Here is a 19,764-nt window from a genome sequence, read left to right on the forward strand (position 1 = left end):
TACAAAGCTAATTGCACAAATCATTCTAAAGAGACTAATCAGAGCTTTATCACATTCATACACTGATGGGACACACATCGGAGGCAACGAGAGGTTCAGCGTCTTGCCCAGGGACACTTCGGCATGTGATTGCTTGTGGATTCGAACCCCCAACTCTTGCATTGGAGGACGACTGCTCTAACCACTCAGCCACAGCCTCCCCTGTGAATTACTTTGTTCCACTCCTTTCAACACCAACTCCCCCACTCCCCTCCTTCTTTTGCTTTGGACATCAATTTCTGAACATTCTGTCATTCTGTCTTATTCCTTCTCAGTTGTCATGGAACATATTTCTCTTAGCAGTGAGTAGAGCAGGTCTCTCAGCCCTCCAGGACTCAGAGACATCTTGAAGATGGGTCAGAAGTCTGTGGGGTCTTTTCCACACAGACCTCACTCAGTTATGTGGTTGAAACCTATTGAGAAAGAGCAAACACCGCCTTAGGTCCAGACCATAAGTGTGCAGCCATAGGAGTCATGGGATGGCCCCTGAGTTCAATCAGACAGACATCCTCAGAGAAGATCTATTCACAGGGTGGATTGGCCCCTGAAAGAATGTAATTGTGTGTGTGTATCTTTCTTCAATGCATACATCACATGCAGCTGCCCCCCCACACACAGTGCAAAAGAGAAGTGACAAATTGACAGTGTACTATATGTGACCATTGTTTGAGATGCCAAATTGCTCTGTTGTTAGCCAACTATTATCTGAGCAACAGAACACAATGATGAGTTTCCAGTTTAGAGAACATTGGGGAGGAAGAAAAAAGGAGCAAATAAAGGCCTTCCCTGTTAGCCACGTGTGATGACTTAGTCAAGCCAGACCACTTACAGCACACTCTGACAAGGCAAGTCTAGGGGCCTTGTATCTCTCTGAAACAAGAAAAGGAGAAGTAGAATAAAACCAAAGTCTGCTCAAAAGCTCTTTATGTACTGTAGAGCCTAACAGCACCCTCAAATGACCCCCTTAGGAAGTGAGCAGTTGTAGTTTCAGTGAAGTGTAGGGACAGCAGACAGCAGGTCTGATCAATTGAATTACAGTGAGTCATAGTTGCCCTTAGGGAGGAGATATTCCAAAAAGGGTGTTGGCAGATGGGGTCTGAAATGAGAGTGTTCTCAGACAGGTGGATGGCTGTCACCCTTATTTTGTTACCACCAGCAAGCAGGTGGGCTCTCCTTCCTTCTCTTCCACTCAAGGGTCACCTTGGCGTGCTCCCCCCTGGGTCCCATCCCATCATATATACACTCTATACACACACTTGTTCTCACCCACAAACACAACATCAATGGCTTTCTACAGCTCTCCTCACCCCCAGCACCTGGGGACTGGGAGTGTAAACAGTTGCTCTCAAGGTTGAACCCAGGTGTTTCATTTCCATCCAGGCCCTTATCACATACGCTACCTCCTCCCTCTGACTTTGGTCATAACACAGACAGAATAGTCATTAAATTTTAGATTGCATTCTCTTTGTCTTTGCAGATGTTGAGATGCACGGGGTCTGTTTTATATGTCTGTGCAATAATTATCTCCCGACTGTGCTCCTGACGTCTTCAAAAGAGGATGTTCCATTGATGATTTTTGCCCTACATCATAGCTTTGCTCTTGTCATGACTCTAAAACCCAATATAGCCTAATTAAACTAACAAAGTGACATCAGAAACAAAAAGACAGAAGTGCTCTGTAATTACAGTCTGTGCTAGGACATCATAAGCAGGCGGTGTCATCAACCTAACGAAGGATATAAATCAATAGCAGACAGACAAAGCCCTGCTTTACGATCCCCTTTTTCTCTGACGTACAAAGCCGACCATAAACACAAGTAAAGCAGTTTAATGCAGGTTTAATGGCAATCTTAAAGTTGCAGAGGCCACTTGCTTGTCTTTACTGCTCCTGCCCTGTAACACAATGGGTGTCATGATACTTTCACCACTCCTTTCCTCTCCTTCATTAGTTGTGCTTCTCGATGTTTCTCGCCTTAGTCTGCCTTTTCCCTCTTCCCTTATATATAGTGTCTGGTCTATTCACCCCCTGGAGACACATGAGTGGCAGGCCTCCCCCTTAATAGCTGTGTATTCCAATTCTGACACAGTTTCACAAAAACTGACACAGAAAATTGCACACAAACACACACAAAATGTGATATGTTGCAAGATTCAAGATTGTCATTCCCAAGTTGCCTCTTCCTGCCGAGAGCCATGTGGACGGTAAGGCTAAATGTCAGGAGAAGATATTTAATTACGCATACACTCACACACACAAACACTCATGCAGGCACACTAAAAAAAAAACAGAAACAGAAAAATCACAACATACTGATGGTGTGTGGAATGTGAGGCTAAATGTCAGAAAATGACATGAATTCTCATGATTTCCTCCAGATTTAGAGCTTATCATGACATTAATGTTAGCCAGATTACTGTTTCAACGCCCTCTGCAAGTTTTTCAGAGTTGGACAACAGCAGACCTACAATCTGGAAACGTATGTAAGAGGTTAGACAGAGAACTGAACAACTGATGAGGGTTCACTACTAAGTATAGGCATTGCAGTGGTGGATAAAACTAAAATAGGTTTTAATTCAAAAGTGTTTCATAGTGTTGCCAGGCACTATATGTGTCATGAAGCCAGAAGCCAACGTATAGGGCTGTTTCCTTGACTCCTCACACCAGGTCTTAGAATCTCCTCGCTAAGGTGACAGATGAGTTGGCTCACTGGTGTGTCAAATATGTGGGATATCGTTAATCAGCAGCGTTGGTGTAACAGACCTGCAGTGAAAACACTGCTGCAGAAACTCTGGAAGTTATGCTCTGTGCCAGTCTTAGAATAAACTTTTTTTTTATAGCTTTGGAATGAGGTACTTACATATTTTACATCACTGGAAGGTGAAGATAATTGTTTATTGCACCTGATTTTAGTACAGTCCAAGATGTGCTGAATTTTGGTGTCAGTACATAATATGATTATATTTGTTTATGCACATCATATTAGAAGTGTACTGGAAAAATATTGATGTAATGGTTGTTGTTCTTTTAGCTTTGCAGCAATATTTCATAAACAGACAGTGCTGAGATTTATGTTATTGTTTTCTTTCTAGCATATTTTCTCTGTTTGTTCTATACTGAAACAACGCTGATCTTTGTGTATAGTACAGATGTGAATAGTATAGATGTGATAGGCCAATAACAGCTGATAATATCTGCAGATACATTGCATGTATCACATAAGTTCCTTTTATTGTCTGTGTGGATGAATATCTTTTTTAAGGAATGATGAAAAGAGATAGGAAGAAATTCATGAAAATGAAAATCTGAGTGTGTCATTTATAGAGGACAGACTGTTTATGTTATTTAGTGTATAGTACTCCTCGGTCCAGTGAACTTGGAAAATGAGAAGGCAACAGGGGTTGTGATTAGAGCTGTGCCTTATTGACTGCTGTACGAGTGTATTTATGTGCACATAGATGGCTGTAGGGGTCTGTAGTGTGACAGGAAAAGATAAACACTGCAGGACACACACAGTCTATCATCTCGTCATCTGAGCATCAGCAAAGTGTGAATAATAACAGAAAGGCGTAGAGTTGTTCTTTGGTTTGCTCAGTCTTGTTGTGCGTGTTTGTATTTGCGTGAGTGTGTGTGTGTGTGTGTGTGTGTGTGAGGTCCTGGCCCCAGCTGAGGCATCAGAAACAGAGTAGAGTGATCTCAGAAAATGTCAGAGCCAAGGTCAGGGGCTATCATATACAAACACACCCAGAGAAATAGAGTGTTTGACAACTTTGGGACCTGAGGGACCACAAGACTAACGCCGCTGCACACATCTATGCAATCCTCTGTCCCCTCATTCCTGCTTTCTCTAATGTTTGCCTCCATATTTTTGATCAAAAATTTATTTTGACTGCAGCAACATGTCAGAAGCATAATGTTTTTAAAATAGCCGACAACAATACTGACAATAATACTGTTATATCCAACAAGGTTCAGTCAGGTCACCTGGACGGTTCCTTGTATTTTTTTGTTGAGACGTTTCATCTTTCATTCAAAAGACTTCATCAGTCCGAGGAGCCACAACAAACTCACTCCCACGATCTGTACACTCACATAGTGGACCAACCAGTTTGCTGGTGGTAAGATGGTTTCTGGGGCCCACCATCTCCCCCATTGATTCCTCTGAGGCAGCCATAGCCAAATTGGTTCAAAACATCAAAGTTCATGCTCAATCATCCAGGTAAATATACAGCAATATTCAATCAGGTTATCTGGACATTTTCTATTTTGTGTGGAGACATTTCATCCTTCATCCAAAGGACTTCATCAGAAATACTGTTTTATGTTGACTACTGTAAAGAAGATGCATAAATATGACAAAACAATGTTATCATTATCCCCACCTTGCATGTTTGAAACGTGCATTTCATTTCCTGCTGAGTATTTACAGAATCAAGAAAAGGCATGACTCCTTTTAATGTTCAAAGAGTACAAAGGTTTGTCAAATACGTCTTTGTTTCTTCTTTTTTCTGTTTTCAAAACTGAATATTCTTGACTGTGAATGCTTTGCTCCATGCTGACACAGTTGCACACTTTCCCAGCTGGAAGCTTCCCAAGCACAACCACAGTCTGATCTTTTCGCCAACCCAGTGCTTTGATCTACTTTCAGAAAGTTAAATCGTAGCGATTGTCCCACACGCTGCCCTCCTGCAGCTGTGCGACGGCTAGTTCACTTTGATTATCAATAAATAAACCAATGGAAGAGAGTTCACTTCATATCTGAAACTCTTTTAGGTGAACATGACTTTTATTTGCCAACAACTAACGTTGGTGATGCGAAGAAGAAATCAATTATTTTTGTGATTTTTTTTTAAATTTTATTATCTAGTTCAAAGATTTTATTCATTAATATTTATTTTTACTAATTATTTTAGAGCCATTTCCTTTTTGTAGAAAAATATCAGTAATCAGCAGTGCTCCTCGCTCAAAACAGGGCTGTGTTTTAATATGTATATGGCTATTTGACCTCAGAATTTATTTGCTTATTTACCTTTTGCATATTCCCTTTTGTCTCATTTCAGAAGTGTGCATTGCACAGTAGGCTTGCTGGTTTTTATGCTCAAAATCTTGGCACAGTTTGTGTTTACAGAGTCCAATCAGTGTGTCAGTGCTTTGGTAAAGTTTCCACATATGCACATTGACTGGAGCAAAAAACCAGAGCTACTAAACTTCATGCTGGAATCCAATTCAACCATTTCAGCAAAGGTGGCCTGGTCTCCAATATATTTAAGACTGTATCAGGTCTGCATTGCAAGCAAAGCCTGAAATTTGATTTGATTTGCATGGCCACCATCATTTAACCGTGACTAATGTCTGTCCTTCTTCCTTTCTGTTTCTGTCCACGCCTGAGCTGCCGTGAGCCCTTGGCCCCAATTAAAGCTATGATGCCTTGCTTTGGTTGGTATGGTGACCAGACAGGGCACAGACAGAGCTGTGATTCCCAGGTGAAAGGTGGGATAGACTTTCTGATTCGCTCCAGCACCCAGATAGAGTTACAACTCAATTTCAGCCTCCCGCCCTCATCGGTCTACCCTCGTGACTAAAATAGGACCAAAGAGTGGAAGGGAGAGGAAAAATAGCTTCATCGTTTGCTCCTCTGCTTTTACTGTTTACCTCCCTCCCTTTACTCTATTCTATTCTATATTTTTATGAGTTTCTGTTTTCAAATACCCCACACCATCCACCATAGATTTGTTCTGGGGCTTCTGTGACAAAGGGGACTCAAAGATGAGTTTTATTGCTGGGTCAGCTTGTAAAGCATCTCTTCTAACTTTGCAGCTCCGTCTCACTTTAAAAAATACTTCTTTTTTTATTTTTTTACCTTTATTCGACTTTTTCTCAACTTATTCTTACTGCTTGTGCTTTGTTCTTTTACTTTTTTGTGGACAAGGCAGGATTTGTGAATTAATCATAAGTGGTTCAATAGCTGGCCTCGACTGTGCTCCGTCACCGAGAGGATCAATAGGGGAAGTTCAGTGGCAGTGACTGCTCCGGAGGAGAGATAAGGAGAGCTTCATTCAGGTGATCCATAAGCTTGGGCTGGCATGTGGGCGGAGCCTGTGCTTGGTCCATCCGGCTACTAACCAGGTCTCTTGGGACACACAACCACTTTCAAATGGAGCCCATGACTTTCAAATATGAAATTTCATCTAATTTAAATTTGATTCTTTAAAAAAAAGATTTCTTAACAAATATACATAAAATGTGTCATCCCAGTTTTATTATCCTGATTGTCTAATTTGACCTCCTGCTTTACAATTTTTGCTTTGATTTCCTGTCTTCTAACAAAATAACCTATTCCAACAAAGTTAAGTCAGGTCCTCTGGATGGATTTTTATGTTGAGACGTTTCGTCCTTCATCCAAAAGACTTCATTAGTTCGATGAGCCACAAACTCAGTCCCGCAAGCAGCACACTCATACCAGTGGTCAACCAGTTTGCTGGTGATAAGATGGCTTCTGGAATCCATCCTCTCCCCTGACGACTCCTCTGAAGCAGCCATGGCCAAAGTGGTTCAAAACATTAAAGTTCATGCTCAATAATCCAGGTAAAAAATCCAACAAATTTCAGGCAAATTCAGACTCCAGAAACCATCTTATCACCATCAAACTGGTTGACCTGCTATGTGAGTTTGCTGCTTATGGTACTGAGTTTGTTGTGGCTCCTCGGACTTATGAAGCCTTTTGGATGAAAGATGAAATGTTTCAACAACAAAAGAAACCGTCCAGAGGACCTGACTTAACTTTGTTGGATTTTGTACCTGGATTATTAAGCATGAACTTGGAAACTAACCCATTCTTTTTTTTAGAAATCACTATAAATGTAATGCTTTTAATGACAGTGACTGAAGTCTGTGTTACCTGCTTGACCACTGAAAATACATGAGCACCCTGTGAACCAGCTGAAATCATCTGCTTCACATTTTAATAGAAAGCATAGTTTTGGTCTCTAGTAATGAAAAGGTGACCTTTTCGTAGTGCAGTCTAGTTCTTCTTGGATTTAATTGCATTAGTATTTTCATACTGTGGAAGAAAATAAGCTGCTAAAACAGCAACTCTGCTGCACGACATAAAATACGGCTGAATGCAATTCCCCGCTGGCCATGCATTATTGAAAACACAAAAGCATCCTCTTAAAAAAGTGTCATAATAAGGCAGGGGTACAGGACTTGGGTTTGCATTTGCACGTTGCACACAGCGTGTTGTTGTCAGGAGGAGCTGGGCTGTAGAATCTTCATTCGGATGGCACCTTCATTTACAACGTACCGAGGCACACCACAGATGATTTGTGAAGATTAGCAGAAAGGATGTGAGGTATAAATCATTGCCTCTGTTGTCCCTTTTTTCCCCATGCGAGCATATGCAAACTGTGAAAACCATTCACCACAAATATGACGCGGCATCCTTTAGAGCAAACAGCTGACTGAAATTCATCAGCTTTTCATATTATATGCATTCACATCTCACACTCGCACAAACATGCACTGACAGTTTGTATTTCAAATAAATGACTAATGTTCTCACCGCCCAAATCTTACAAACAGGTATATTCAAGTTCAGTGTCAGCTAAACTGTACGTCAAAATTGCATATGAGCCCTCACTGCTCTCTGTGTGATAGTATGCATTACGACGGAGAACGGAGCAATGTAACCAGTGTATGTCATGGCTATTTATAAATAGCATCCCAGCCTCATCCATTGGCATCAACTGAGAGCTTTAAGTCTGAGTAGTGATGGCAGTCTCCCTGAAATGTGCATGAAACCAGCTTAGTGCTATCAGTGCAGCATCACCGCCAGTCACCAGCCACCCTCTCGTTCTGCCTGGCTGCTGCGGACCAGATAAGAGCAGCGCCGCTCCTCCTCCCCATACCGCTTCCATTCGCCTTACGTTGTCCCCCAACAATTCACTCATCCTCCCACACCAATTCACCCTTATCCTCTTTACAAGGTCTTATAGGGACAGAGACACTGATGTGTAGCTACAGCTGTAATTTATATTCTTTGTAAATTGTCTGTGATTTTTTCATTGAGATAAGTGTGGGGGGAACATCTGTTTCCTGCTGGAAGGCTGTGGGCTGAAGCTGGAGTTCTGTGGCAATCTCGAGCAGCGTAGATAGAGAAAAAGAGGGGAGGTACACGATCTGTCTTCCTATCCTGAATTACAACTCCAGGGGCCCAGCTACCCTCTCATCACTACTATGGTATTTAGTTCAACATACTGGGTAAACAAACATTGTGCTCCATCTGTACAGCCTTGGAAATAAGTATGTTTCGCAAACTTAACTTGAAGATTCACATTAAACTAATTAATGTCAGTTGCTGTTTTCTCTCCAAAGCACTTTATGAAGACAATAATAGCATTGTTAGTGTCGAACAGAACAGAAAATGGAGGACAACTTTTACTTGTTTGGATGAGAACGATGACGTGATGAAATGTTTAAAGAAACCTTACAACAGCTGACTTACATACATTTAATGCATCATTAGGCATTCAAGGTTGAGGGCTGAGGCCACTTTAGACCTGAGACTGAGAGCTGTGGGCATCATGGCTACCAGGTGCTGAGGCCTCATTTGCAGTCTAAAAGAAGCCAGACCAGCAGCGTCTCGACGTATGAGCACTGGCGGGGGAGTTGGAGGCGTTCAGAGCAGTGCAGACGATGAATCTCAATCTTGAGGCCGTGGCAGATTTACATTTAAAGTAGTTTTAGCGAACGCCCCACTTCCTGATGCATGCTTTGGCAGGCCTGAAAGGAGCAGCTTATCTGCGAGTCATCAATTGCACGTGATGCACTCGGATAGATGCCCTCGACGTGCAACTAGCACCTCTCCGCTCACACTTTTATAGCTCGGAGATGATGTGCTATCTAACAGAGCGCCGTTGCTTGCAGCGTAATTACATTACTCGTGAAATATTTCTGCCCAGTTTGGATAGCTCCAGATGTATCCAGTTTGTTTTTTACAACTGTCTTTGTTTTTCTTATCATTGACGGACACAGAAACGCACTGTGGGACTGGTTCATTTATGGTCTTGTGTTTATCTCATTCATACTGCATTGAGCAGGACTTAAAACTTTGAATAAGCCACATGCAGTCCCACATATTGGACTGGTAGGTGTGTGAGACGTAAAATATCAGTAGAACTATGTGCTGAGATGTGTTTGGATGAGTAGTAGGTGTGAGTGCTGTTGTTGACAGAGAGAGCTAAAGGCTTTGATGGGTTATTGAGAACAGCAGGCATCACCTCCCTACAGCGGCACTTCAGACCCCAACCAGCTCAATCTCCAATCCTAAAAGCTTCTCAAGTCCAACTCGTCTTCAGTCTGAGGCGTTGAGAAGAAATACAACCTGTGTGCTGTTTATCTAATCTAGACTAAGACAGGAAAAAGTCAGGGTGGTTTATAATAGATGAGTGTGACCAGTAGCATACCTTTTACCATTAGAACCAAAAAATATCAAGAAAACCTGTGTTCTTGTCTTAACACTCAAAATAAGTTTGATAACTAATAGGTCTTGAATCTTGTCCCAAAGTTATAGCTTATTTCATTTATAGTAAGCACAGGAAACAGTTTTTCTGTGAACTAGAACAGGGCAATCATAGGGCGTACTTTAATAACTGGCTGAACTTTTGCTTGACTTTTGAAGACATTTCAGTTTTCATCAGAAATATTTAAACTGGTTAGTGTGCGGTTCCAGGCTTTTATACTGCTCTGTTTATGCTAGCTGAACTTACAAACAAATCATTCTCTCTTTCCTCCCTCCTGTGAGTGATCATTAGGGTCTTTTTGGACCTAGTCCACATGAGAAATGTTGTGCTCACATGCTTAAAAGTGCATGTTGGTGTGACACGGACTGGGAGTGAGATTCAAAACAGCAACTTAAGTCCTGGAAAGTTAAAACTTGAGACCTCATCTCCTGTTTTTTTGTTGATCTTTGATAGATAGCTTCTTTCACACATTTCTCAAACCATTTATATTCTCTCTTCTAAACAGTTTAGGTCCAGTTCAAAATCAGAAAGTTACATTTATTTTAACAGCAGCAACGTTAATGCATAATGCAGACCATGTGAACTAATGATGTTTTTCTGTTTTTGTCTAATCAGCTTTATCCTTTCTTGTATTTTGGGCCTGCAATTTATTCCCAAAACATCTGCGAATGGTTTACGTGATGTTCTTGTGTAAAAAGCTTTGCAATCAAAACTTTTCAAATACATTCTGGCTCTGAAGTTACCAAGTAAACGTTGCTAATTTTTCCTGAAAACATGGTGTTCATCACAAACATTTCTGTTGATAATTTTAATTATTTCACAATATTATATTAAAGTTTAACAATAGTATAATATGTTCATGCTCGGGTTGCTGTTACACCATATTGTTTTGCATTATTAGTGTTTAGCATAGTTTAGTGCATATCTTGATGTGAGTCTTGGATCCTTATATACTGTTTCTTGTTACACTTTATATTTTTGCTATTGTTGGATGTAACTGGGAACCTGTGTACACAATTTCGTTCCACCTCATGTACCACATGTGATGGTAATGACAATAAACCTACGTGAACTTGAACTTAACAGAGGAGCATAAAACGACTTCCAAACGTGTTTTTGAGGAACATGGTTTCTAAAAAGTCTTACATAATTATAGACAAACTGGAAATCCTCTGACCATCTTTCCTTATCAATGGTTTAAGTTTTTGATAAAGCCAGTAGTAACAAAATAACTTGTGATTAGTTCTAAAGTCCAGATATTTTAATTATCACCATAGGTTGACAGCATTAATCATTAAATATTCTGAGTCTTAAGTGTCTGTAAATAAATAAATGACAAAGTATTTCTATATTTTGTATGTTTTCCATGCCATCTTAACTTTTTTTGTTTGATTTACTAGAGCTGTAGATTGTCCAGGAAAATGTTTAATGTCATTCTAGTCCTCTTAGCTTGCACCTGAACAGTAAAGTCGAGGTTATAGCTGTGTTTTGCTCCTTTGCGTTCGCTGTTACCCATTCTGAACACGTCACCAGCCTCATAAAACCCCCTACCCTTCTTTGACTTTTTCAGATGAACAAATCTGATTGAGCGACTGCCATTACCTGAGTAAATGAATGGTTCCTGAAGGAGCAGACAAGGCCTAACACCACCCTGAGGGTAAAGCTTATTATCGCTGAAAACTCTAAAAGAAGGGAGCAGGGAGGCAGCTGAGGAGTTTGTGTGCACTTTGACAGAGGCCTGCATTTACATATTAATCTGCTACATGTGGGCATCTGAGACAAAGGGCCTCCTGTAACGCTTCTATAACCACAGAGCTGTTAGCTTTTCCCTCTCATCTATAAATATGTGCAATTCTGATAAAATTAATTGAATCGCCTAAGTATACAGTCAGAAGAAATGAGTCCGAAAGAGAAAGAAGGAGACAGCAAGGGAGGAAGACGATCCATTATGTTAACAAAGCATGCACTTTAGACTGGTCCCCTCTTCAGAATGGGTTCCTATAGGCTCTTTTGTCTGAGCCCAAAGTGCCTTGAATTGAAAATAGCATCCACCTAACAGTCCCTCAAAAATAGCTGAGCGAATACGTTTTTGCATCTAGCCGATAAATATGGCATGGAGCCTCTGACACCGGAGCCTCACCCCAATTTCCAGTGCTCTGGAGGAGACCAGATAGCCCCGTGTCATTTGATTTTCTGCCTTATCTCATCCGCGCCCATCTTTTTTGTCTCATGCTGAGCTACATTTTAAAAAGCGCATGCTCCTTGTATCTTTTGAAGGACAAATCCCAAAATGAAACGAACAATTGCGCCGAACGTTTTGATTCAGCCGCAAAACCCAAGTGTTGATGTAAGCGTCAGACGCTGATGAGCTTTTAGTGCATTTTAGACAGTCCTGAGGAATCGATGTGGCGACTGCAACTCTGCAAGTTTTACACAATTTCAGTTGCAATTTTCAAACTGAAATGAAAATGTATGTTAAACATCTGATTTTTGTTAAATATTTCATGCTGTGAACTAAAAAGGATTGTTAGTAAGGATAGAAGAAAGGGGGCAAGTGGAGGTGAAGGATTTTGAGACTGATGAAACAAGCAGGGGGAGAGCAGCGAAGGAGTCGGTGCAAGCGAGAAGACAAAGATATTCCCGGGTGCACAACTTGTACTGACTGACGGTAAGAAGAGAGACAAAGGGAGGAGATGGCAATGGAGATCAGCAAGGAGCAGGCACGTCAGTGTATGAGTGGCGTCTCTCATTAGAAGGTGCTGTCAGGGGCCACAGAGCGGGGACTGTGGGGATCCCCACATCCTCCTTCTCCTCCCTTTCCACTGGCCCCTGAGATCCAGCAAGAAAAAAAAAAGATTGATGAGTGATACCAAGATAAACACACGCCATGGCCCCCAAAGGCAGCCCTGCAAAATGATGCATGCAAGGTTATAAATAAATCCTGTGAAAATAAATTGTAACAATAAACAACAAAACAATGCAAAACAACCGTTGGGTTTTCTTACTTTGGTTATTGTTACAGAAAGCACAAATCAGCTCATCTTTTTTTTTTCTTCACTTTGATGTGAGTTCAAGCATTTTGATAGCTCTTCCTCTGTGTGTATAACGTGCGTGTGTGCATGGATAGTGTTTCTGCATCAGACAAGGCTCATTATGTGTGTGTGAGCTCCAAACTTTAACAGTTGTGTGTAAATGGGTCTTAGTGACAACAATGTGTTTACATAATCACATTAAAAGTTGGTTTTGGAGATAAAAGCAGGTCTTTTTTTTGTGTGTAAATCTGAAAATTGTAGAACAACTGGATAGTCTTTCCTGCATGCACTTATTTAGAATAACAAAAAAAAAAAAACAGCTCTCATCCTCCACCGCACAATTTATATCAATCCTAACAATGATAAATTGAAGCAGCTATTAGAAAAGAATTCATGTTGATTTTTTAGTAAAATAAAGGTCAGCTCAATAGCATCAGCAAACTTTTGCATACTTTGCTATTATTGTTTTGTTTTATTTTTCATAAATCATCTTCACTCCACTTACTTTCTTTTTGTATTCTGCTTCTGGTCATCTGTGTCATGTCCCTCTGACTAACAGAGATTTAGCACTTAGATAACGTTTTGACATGTAGTATTGTTTTTATTTAGTTTTTGTACAAACAGAAAAACAAACAATATAATAGAGTTTTCTTAGTTGTATGATTGAGCTCATGGCAGAACTCAGCCTTATTTTCATCATGCTAACCAGGAAGGAAGGAAAGCGGCCAAGATGCTCTAATCCTAAGCAACAATCTCTGAGTAAGAAAGATTATGAGGACTGGTGGACCAGATGTATTATCTCCCTCATCACAGGGTGGAAAACACAAGTGGACCAAGCAGAATGAGCTGCTAAGCAGAGAGTCATTTGTCCCATTTTGTTCAGACTGAAAGAAATGCCTCTCACCAAATGAGCAATTACACCTTTGTCAGTTCTTTTTCTTTTTCTCTGTCCTTGTGTTGTGTGCCTGCAGAACCTGGAGAGTCATAGGGAAACGAAAGCCCACCCTCTTCCAGTTATAGTTTTACATATAAGGACGTAAAAAAAAAAAAGATATTTTCCAGGTTCCTAAATAATTCTAATTTAATCTCAAGTGTACAAAAACACACCACGGATTCCAGTGAGAATATCAGTCAGGTGCTGCTGATCAAATGCACTTAATTCACTGATCATCATCATCATCATGATCACCTCTCATGGCAGAACAATAGCTCAGTGGTTAACACTGTTGCCTCACAGCAAGAAGGTCCTGGGTTCAATCCCTGGTTGGACCTGGGGTCTTTCTGTGTGGAGTTTGCATGTTCTTCTCGTGCTTGTGTTGGTTTTCTCCCACAGACCAAAAACATGCATGTTAGGCTGCCTTCAGGCCCTGGCCTCCTTTGCAAAAGAGACCTGTGATCTCAATGAGATTTGACTGGTTAAATAAAGGTCAATAAATAAATAAACCTCTGTAAAGGTAGGATGCTGATCTGCAAGCGTTTTGTATTGTTGTCTTTGTGTGTTCCCATGCAGTGATGATGTTTGTGCTCTGTGTTTGACCATGTAACCTCGTTTGACCTCGATTATTGCATGGGTAAGGTCCTGGACCCCAACCCCCTCACAATGAGTGAAAATCCATGAAGTAGAATTGCTATGTTTTTTTTTATTTTTTTATTTTTTTATTTAACACTTAAGTTAAATTGACATTGATTTCTGAGTTGACGCAACAAACTAAAATATTTCAGTCAACTATTAAATTTAAATAAACTAAACTAAAGCAAAATTTATTTAGCAAGAGTTTGTTCATCAAGATAACTTGATAATGTTTATTCGCTCAGCTTGAAATTTTAAGTTAAGTGAGTAATGTACAGCAGCTCGGTTCCAGTTCTGCAGACCGACCCTGCAGCGATGAAGCCCACAATGTTCTAAACTCTTTAACCTACATACACTACTGCAATATTTTACTCACCAGCTCTGCAGAAATGGCTGCTTGGTTCTGGTCCAGCAGACCTACCCTGCTGGTTCTGCTCCGGTTCTGTGCAGCCCTTGAGTACCGAAATGCATTTTGGAGGGAGCCGGACCTTCATGCGGCCAACACGGGACCAGACGGTGGTGGTCCAATTGAGTCCAAATCTGGATGAAAAAGTCCCGGTGGAACATCGGACCTACGGGCAGCACGTCCCCACTCAGAAGTCCTCGTGGGCCGGCAAGCCACTCTCAGATTGACCAATGAGTCTGGAGGTCCGGTTCCCAGTGGGTTCTGTGCAGCTCTCTGCATCTGCTGGGCGCCAAAGTCACTGTATGAATAAGGACCGAACTTTTTCCGATCAGATCAAAACTTTCCCTCTGTATTTCAGCAGAAGGAAATGGGGCTTATGGGTGGAGCACTGTTGGTTTCTGGGAAATGTAGTTGTTATGAGTGGAAATAGGCTTATTGAGAGAAAACTACAAAATGGCGGCGGCTGTCTACAGTATTTTATTTTTACGTAAACTTTTTACTGTACAGTACTCCGTCCTGTCCCAATCGTGTGAGTAACATTAAAGTTGATATTTATGTGTCCTATACAATCTTACTTTGAAAAACCATGAAAGAGTCAGTCTACGAAAGTCGAATCACCAAGTATCGAGGGATTACTGTACACCCAAGTGGAGCAGCAAGCAGCGGTTTAATCATTCAGGAAGCAATTGGAGAATGTGTACCTTGCTCAAGGACACCACAACAAATGGGCATGGCAGTGAGTAAAACCTACAACTTTCCAGTCCTAAGTTGGCTGACCTGCCACTGCATCACAGCTACATACAGGTATGGAGCAGACAGAAGGAAAGATATCAGCAATGACTTCTGCTGTCCATCATTCTGGGATGGGCCATTTAAGAACAATGTAATGTGCCTCAGTCTAAAGAGAGATGATTTGACAAACTTGGAAAACTTTTAAGGTAGCTTCCAGTCTTCCCGCCTTCAGGTTACTTTGGAAATCCACTCCAAGGTCAGACTGTGCAATGGTCAGAGAATTTGAAGGAAAAAAATACAAAACTTAAGAAAAACAGACTCTATAAGCCTCATTTAGCAGGTTAAAAGTTAACATTCATGACAGGACCAAAAAAAAAAAAAAAAAAAAAAACTGAACAAGAATGGCTTTTTAAGAATCGTTACCAAAGTTTATTTTGTCCTAAAGTAACGCTGACATGTCTTGAGTTTACAAAATTGCATTTGAATGAACCACAGAACTTCAGGAATAATGTCCTGTGGACAGATGAGGCCAAATTATAAATGTTTAGCCATAATGAACATCAGCATGTGTGGTGAAAATCAATCAGCATATCAGCACAAGTACACCGCACCAACTATTCAGCATAAAGTGGAGGGGTGATGATTTGGGACCTGGGCACCTTGCAGTCAGTGAGTCAACCATGAACTCCTGTAAACTACAGTAGTTTAGAGTCTTAACGAGAGGCCATCTGTCTGACAGCTGAAGATTGGTCAAAATTAGATCTTGATGCAACAGGACAATGATTCCAAACAGCAGCAACGGTATAACTGGGGAAAATAAATAAATAAATAAAAATAATAATCCAGGCAAAGCCCAGACCTCTCAACTTGACTGTATTGATGTGGTGGATAGTTGTGCATATATAAATCTCTGCAAAACTCAATGAACAGAAGCAATGCTGTACAGAAGAGTGGGTCACAATTCCTCCACACCAACATGAAAGACTAATGAAGTCATACAGAAAACAACTAATTCAAGTTTTTGCTGCTAAAATAGTTCCTACAAGCTGCAGAATCATCAGGTGGACTTAGTTTTTCTCAAACAGCCTTTCAATTTTACCATACCATACCATACCACTTTATTTATAAAGCACTTAAAACAGCAACAAGGCCAACCAAAGTGCTGTATAGACAAAACAACAGGTAACACACAAAGCAAAATACAAAATGAGGTAAATCAGAATATAGACAAAAAACGATGTGGATAATGACGACTAACCAGTGTGGAGCATACAGGATCAAAACACAGATCATCTGGTGTTGAAAGCTACTGAATAGTAGTGAGTTTTTAAACGGGACTTGAAAACCGAGAGGGAGGGGGGCCTGTCTGACAATTGAGGTAACTCGTTCTTTTAGCTTTAGCTTCATTTTTGTTAATAAATGATGGCATGGTAAAATTTGTTTGCACACTAGAGATTAGATTTGAAAAAAGGTCAGAACCTGGTAAAGATCAGACCATTTTTATTATGGCTGGACTTTCATTTTTCCTGTGACTGTACATCTCATTAACATAATTTTGGGAATAATTGATTAAAAAAAACATTACTGTGTTCAACAAAGTTTAGTTCTGAGTGAGCTTTGCTATATCAGAGTTCCCTTTTTTACTTAGTCATGAAAAGTGAAAACTTATGAGTTTTTTATCATATTTGTGGTGGATGTGTTTGAGTATATTTGTCTCACTTGACAGCCAATGTCCTTCGGTGTGACTATTGCGCATGCACACATCACGTTGTCAATGCTGAAGTGACATTGTGTAAGTCCTGTTTGTTGCTATAGATAGCATACGTCTTCGGTGGAGTCGATGAATGTGTCTGTGTTTGATGATGGAAGAGTGAGAAAATGTGCAGTACAGCAATACGTATGGATTTATAATGACGACACAAAGCCATTTTGCAAAACACGCAAATACCAATGCAAGCATACATCTGCTTCCTGATTGTTGAGAAAGCTATAAATATTTTATGCTAGACTTTCTGTTAATGTTCAACACCAGGTGCCAAATGCTTATGATACGAATCTAAGTGGAAGGCAGATTATCATCACGTAGTTACACTATATTAAGATGAGTCAACAGGCTGTGGTCTGGTGGAGGGAGGTTGAATTATGAATGGACTGTGAGGGAGGATCTTCTCTTTCTCTAAGGGATTTTCAACACCACAACTCATTTCAGGTGAATGAACAGGAGATAATGGTGGAAGCCCACTCTTCTGCACCCACTTTAACTCCTCATAGCACACACACTTCTCATTTTGAAAAAAAACAATAATGATGAAGGATGGTTTGTTCCTTGTCCAACTGTGCATGCTGATACTGAGGAACACTGTGAAGAAGTCTTGTCATTGAAGTTAGTGGCGCATATTTTTCTGTCTGGCCCAGACTCGTGTCAGACCTTTCTGTACATCTCTAAAATGAGTTCCCAAGCTGGGCTCTACTTTAACTTCCAAAAAATAAATAAATAAACTAATATAATCTTTCTCTTTTTTTGCCTTCCCTTTGTCCGCCCTGTGTCTATGGATCCAGGCCGCAGAATGGGTCGATGATACTGTACAATAGGAAGAAGGTGAAGTACAGAAAGGACGGCTACTGCTGGAAGAAGAGGAAAGATGGAAAGACGACACGGGAGGATCACATGAAGTTGAAAGTGCAGGGAGTTGAGGTAAGCGACGAAACAAAAAAAAGAGTTTGGAAAGCGTTGCGGTTGTAGGGGTGGGAGAGAGCCGGGCTTCACTCTGACACAGACAAACGAAGGACTACGCTGAGTTCTCCCTGGCTGTATTGGAGACAGTCACACACTGCAGTAGGCATGTGTCTCCAAGGAACCTCACCAAGAAACAATGCAGCACAACAATAGTTTTCCCTGGGAGGCCAGTGGAGTGGAACCGATTGTTTGTACCTTATTAAAGCTGTGGTTGTTGCTTTTGCTCCAGAGAGCCTCCATTAATCTTGCTGGCTCGAAGCAGCTCTGTAGAGCAAGTGTTCCCTCACCTCAGACCAAGTCACTGCTCACACCAGCTGCTGCCGTTAAACGTCCACTCGTATCTTCTTCGGCTTACCTGTAGACTTATTAAGTAGGGGTTGTGCAGCGTCTGAGCATGGGCTGATTCAGCAGTTGTCAGTGAGGCTAATTGTTCAACTTTATTAGCTTGTAACAGGGCAGAAGTCTGGATTCAATTATTTATTTTGCACATTTAGCCACAAGCACTAAGACCAGAAGCTCAGGAGTTGAGACAGGTTTTTTTCAAGGATATGAGGAGAAGGGTTTTATGACTCCCATTCAGCACAAACACATGCGCACAGTGCACACATAACTGCGCACCTCGGGGAGTGGAGCTGTGCATCTTTGTCACGCTGTGTGACAAAGACAAAGCTTGGGCATTTTACCATCAGGGGCTCTACTCTCAGTTTTGTCTTTGTCTTCTCTACATATTTGTCACTCCAAGAAAATAGCCCCTTCCTGCGCCTAGCCGGCTCAGTGTCATCTCTGGTCCTGTAGTGCTCCGATAACCTGTTGGGACAACACGCATTCATCCTTTTGGACTATGACAAATATTTTCAGTTCTGACATTTGTGGTTTTAAGGAGAGTTTGTTCAACCGACTTCATTTGTATGGTTCACTTTGACATGCAACTTATAGGAGATACTGATTGTTGACAATCTGGCTATTGTTTGTATTTAAAATAATGAGTTAGTCATTAGGATAATGTGGTTTGAAGTAAGACATGTTTTTAGATTGTTCACTTTTTAGTGCACTAAGTTACATGGCAGTCAATATGTTAGAAGTTTAATTTTGCTGGAGGCCCGGTCTGGTCTACTCTGACTCATAACCTGGTTCGGAACAGATCATACCAGTCAGTCAGCTGCTCACAATGAGCGAGCAAATGGTCAACACCCGATAAGTAGTCGTTTTTCTTTTTTGCTTGCTTCTAACACTTAGATTTGCACATCAACCGATTATCCACAATCAGAACAGATAAGACTGGTGAAGTCACACATAGTCATTCCACTGATACGCTCTGATAGGCTGTGCCCGCCCGGATGTGAAGGTGGGCCAACATAAGCTGGGACGTTTTTTTTTCACGGGGTCTCGGCTTCTGGTTTCAGGTTGCAACAGGTTGGATGGACGCCCCAACGCTGACCTTGTAATTTTTCCTGTCTTACTAATATAAAGGGTAAAAATAATTTACCTCTCTTGATTTTATTGAGTTCTGTTGAGTTTCCTCTCCACCTGGGAACAAAAGAACCGAAAGGGTGCCATCAAAACGGCCGACAAATAGTTTCAGCTCTGCCCAGTGCACTCTACTAGTATTAAACATTTGTGAGCCGTGCTGGCAAAATGAGTCACAATGAGGAGTCTTTCAATACTGAGCCACTATTATTTTCAAATTCTCCATCTCAGAAACTTCAGAAAGATGCATAATTTGTTGAAA

At 40.9% G+C, this 19,764-nt stretch overlaps 1 protein-coding gene across 2 annotated transcripts in view; it reads left to right on the top strand.

The window, feature by feature from the left end:
* camta1a (calmodulin binding transcription activator 1a) overlaps positions 1 to 19,764 on the top strand; it is a 389,929-nt gene that overhangs the window by 205,967 nt on the left and 164,198 nt on the right. For both annotated transcript variants that reach the window (XM_037684774.1, XM_037684775.1), the window contains exon 5: positions 17,858 to 17,993. In XM_037684774.1, the coding sequence (XP_037540702.1) occupies positions 17,858 to 17,993 (136 nt within the window). The remainder of the gene's footprint in view (positions 1 to 17,857; positions 17,994 to 19,764) is intronic.

Source organism: Nematolebias whitei, chromosome 11, assembly GCF_014905685.2.
Source record: "Nematolebias whitei isolate Nwh7 chromosome 11, NemWhi1, whole genome shotgun sequence".
In the NCBI taxonomy this organism is placed as follows: domain Eukaryota; kingdom Metazoa; phylum Chordata; class Actinopteri; order Cyprinodontiformes; family Rivulidae; genus Nematolebias; species Nematolebias whitei.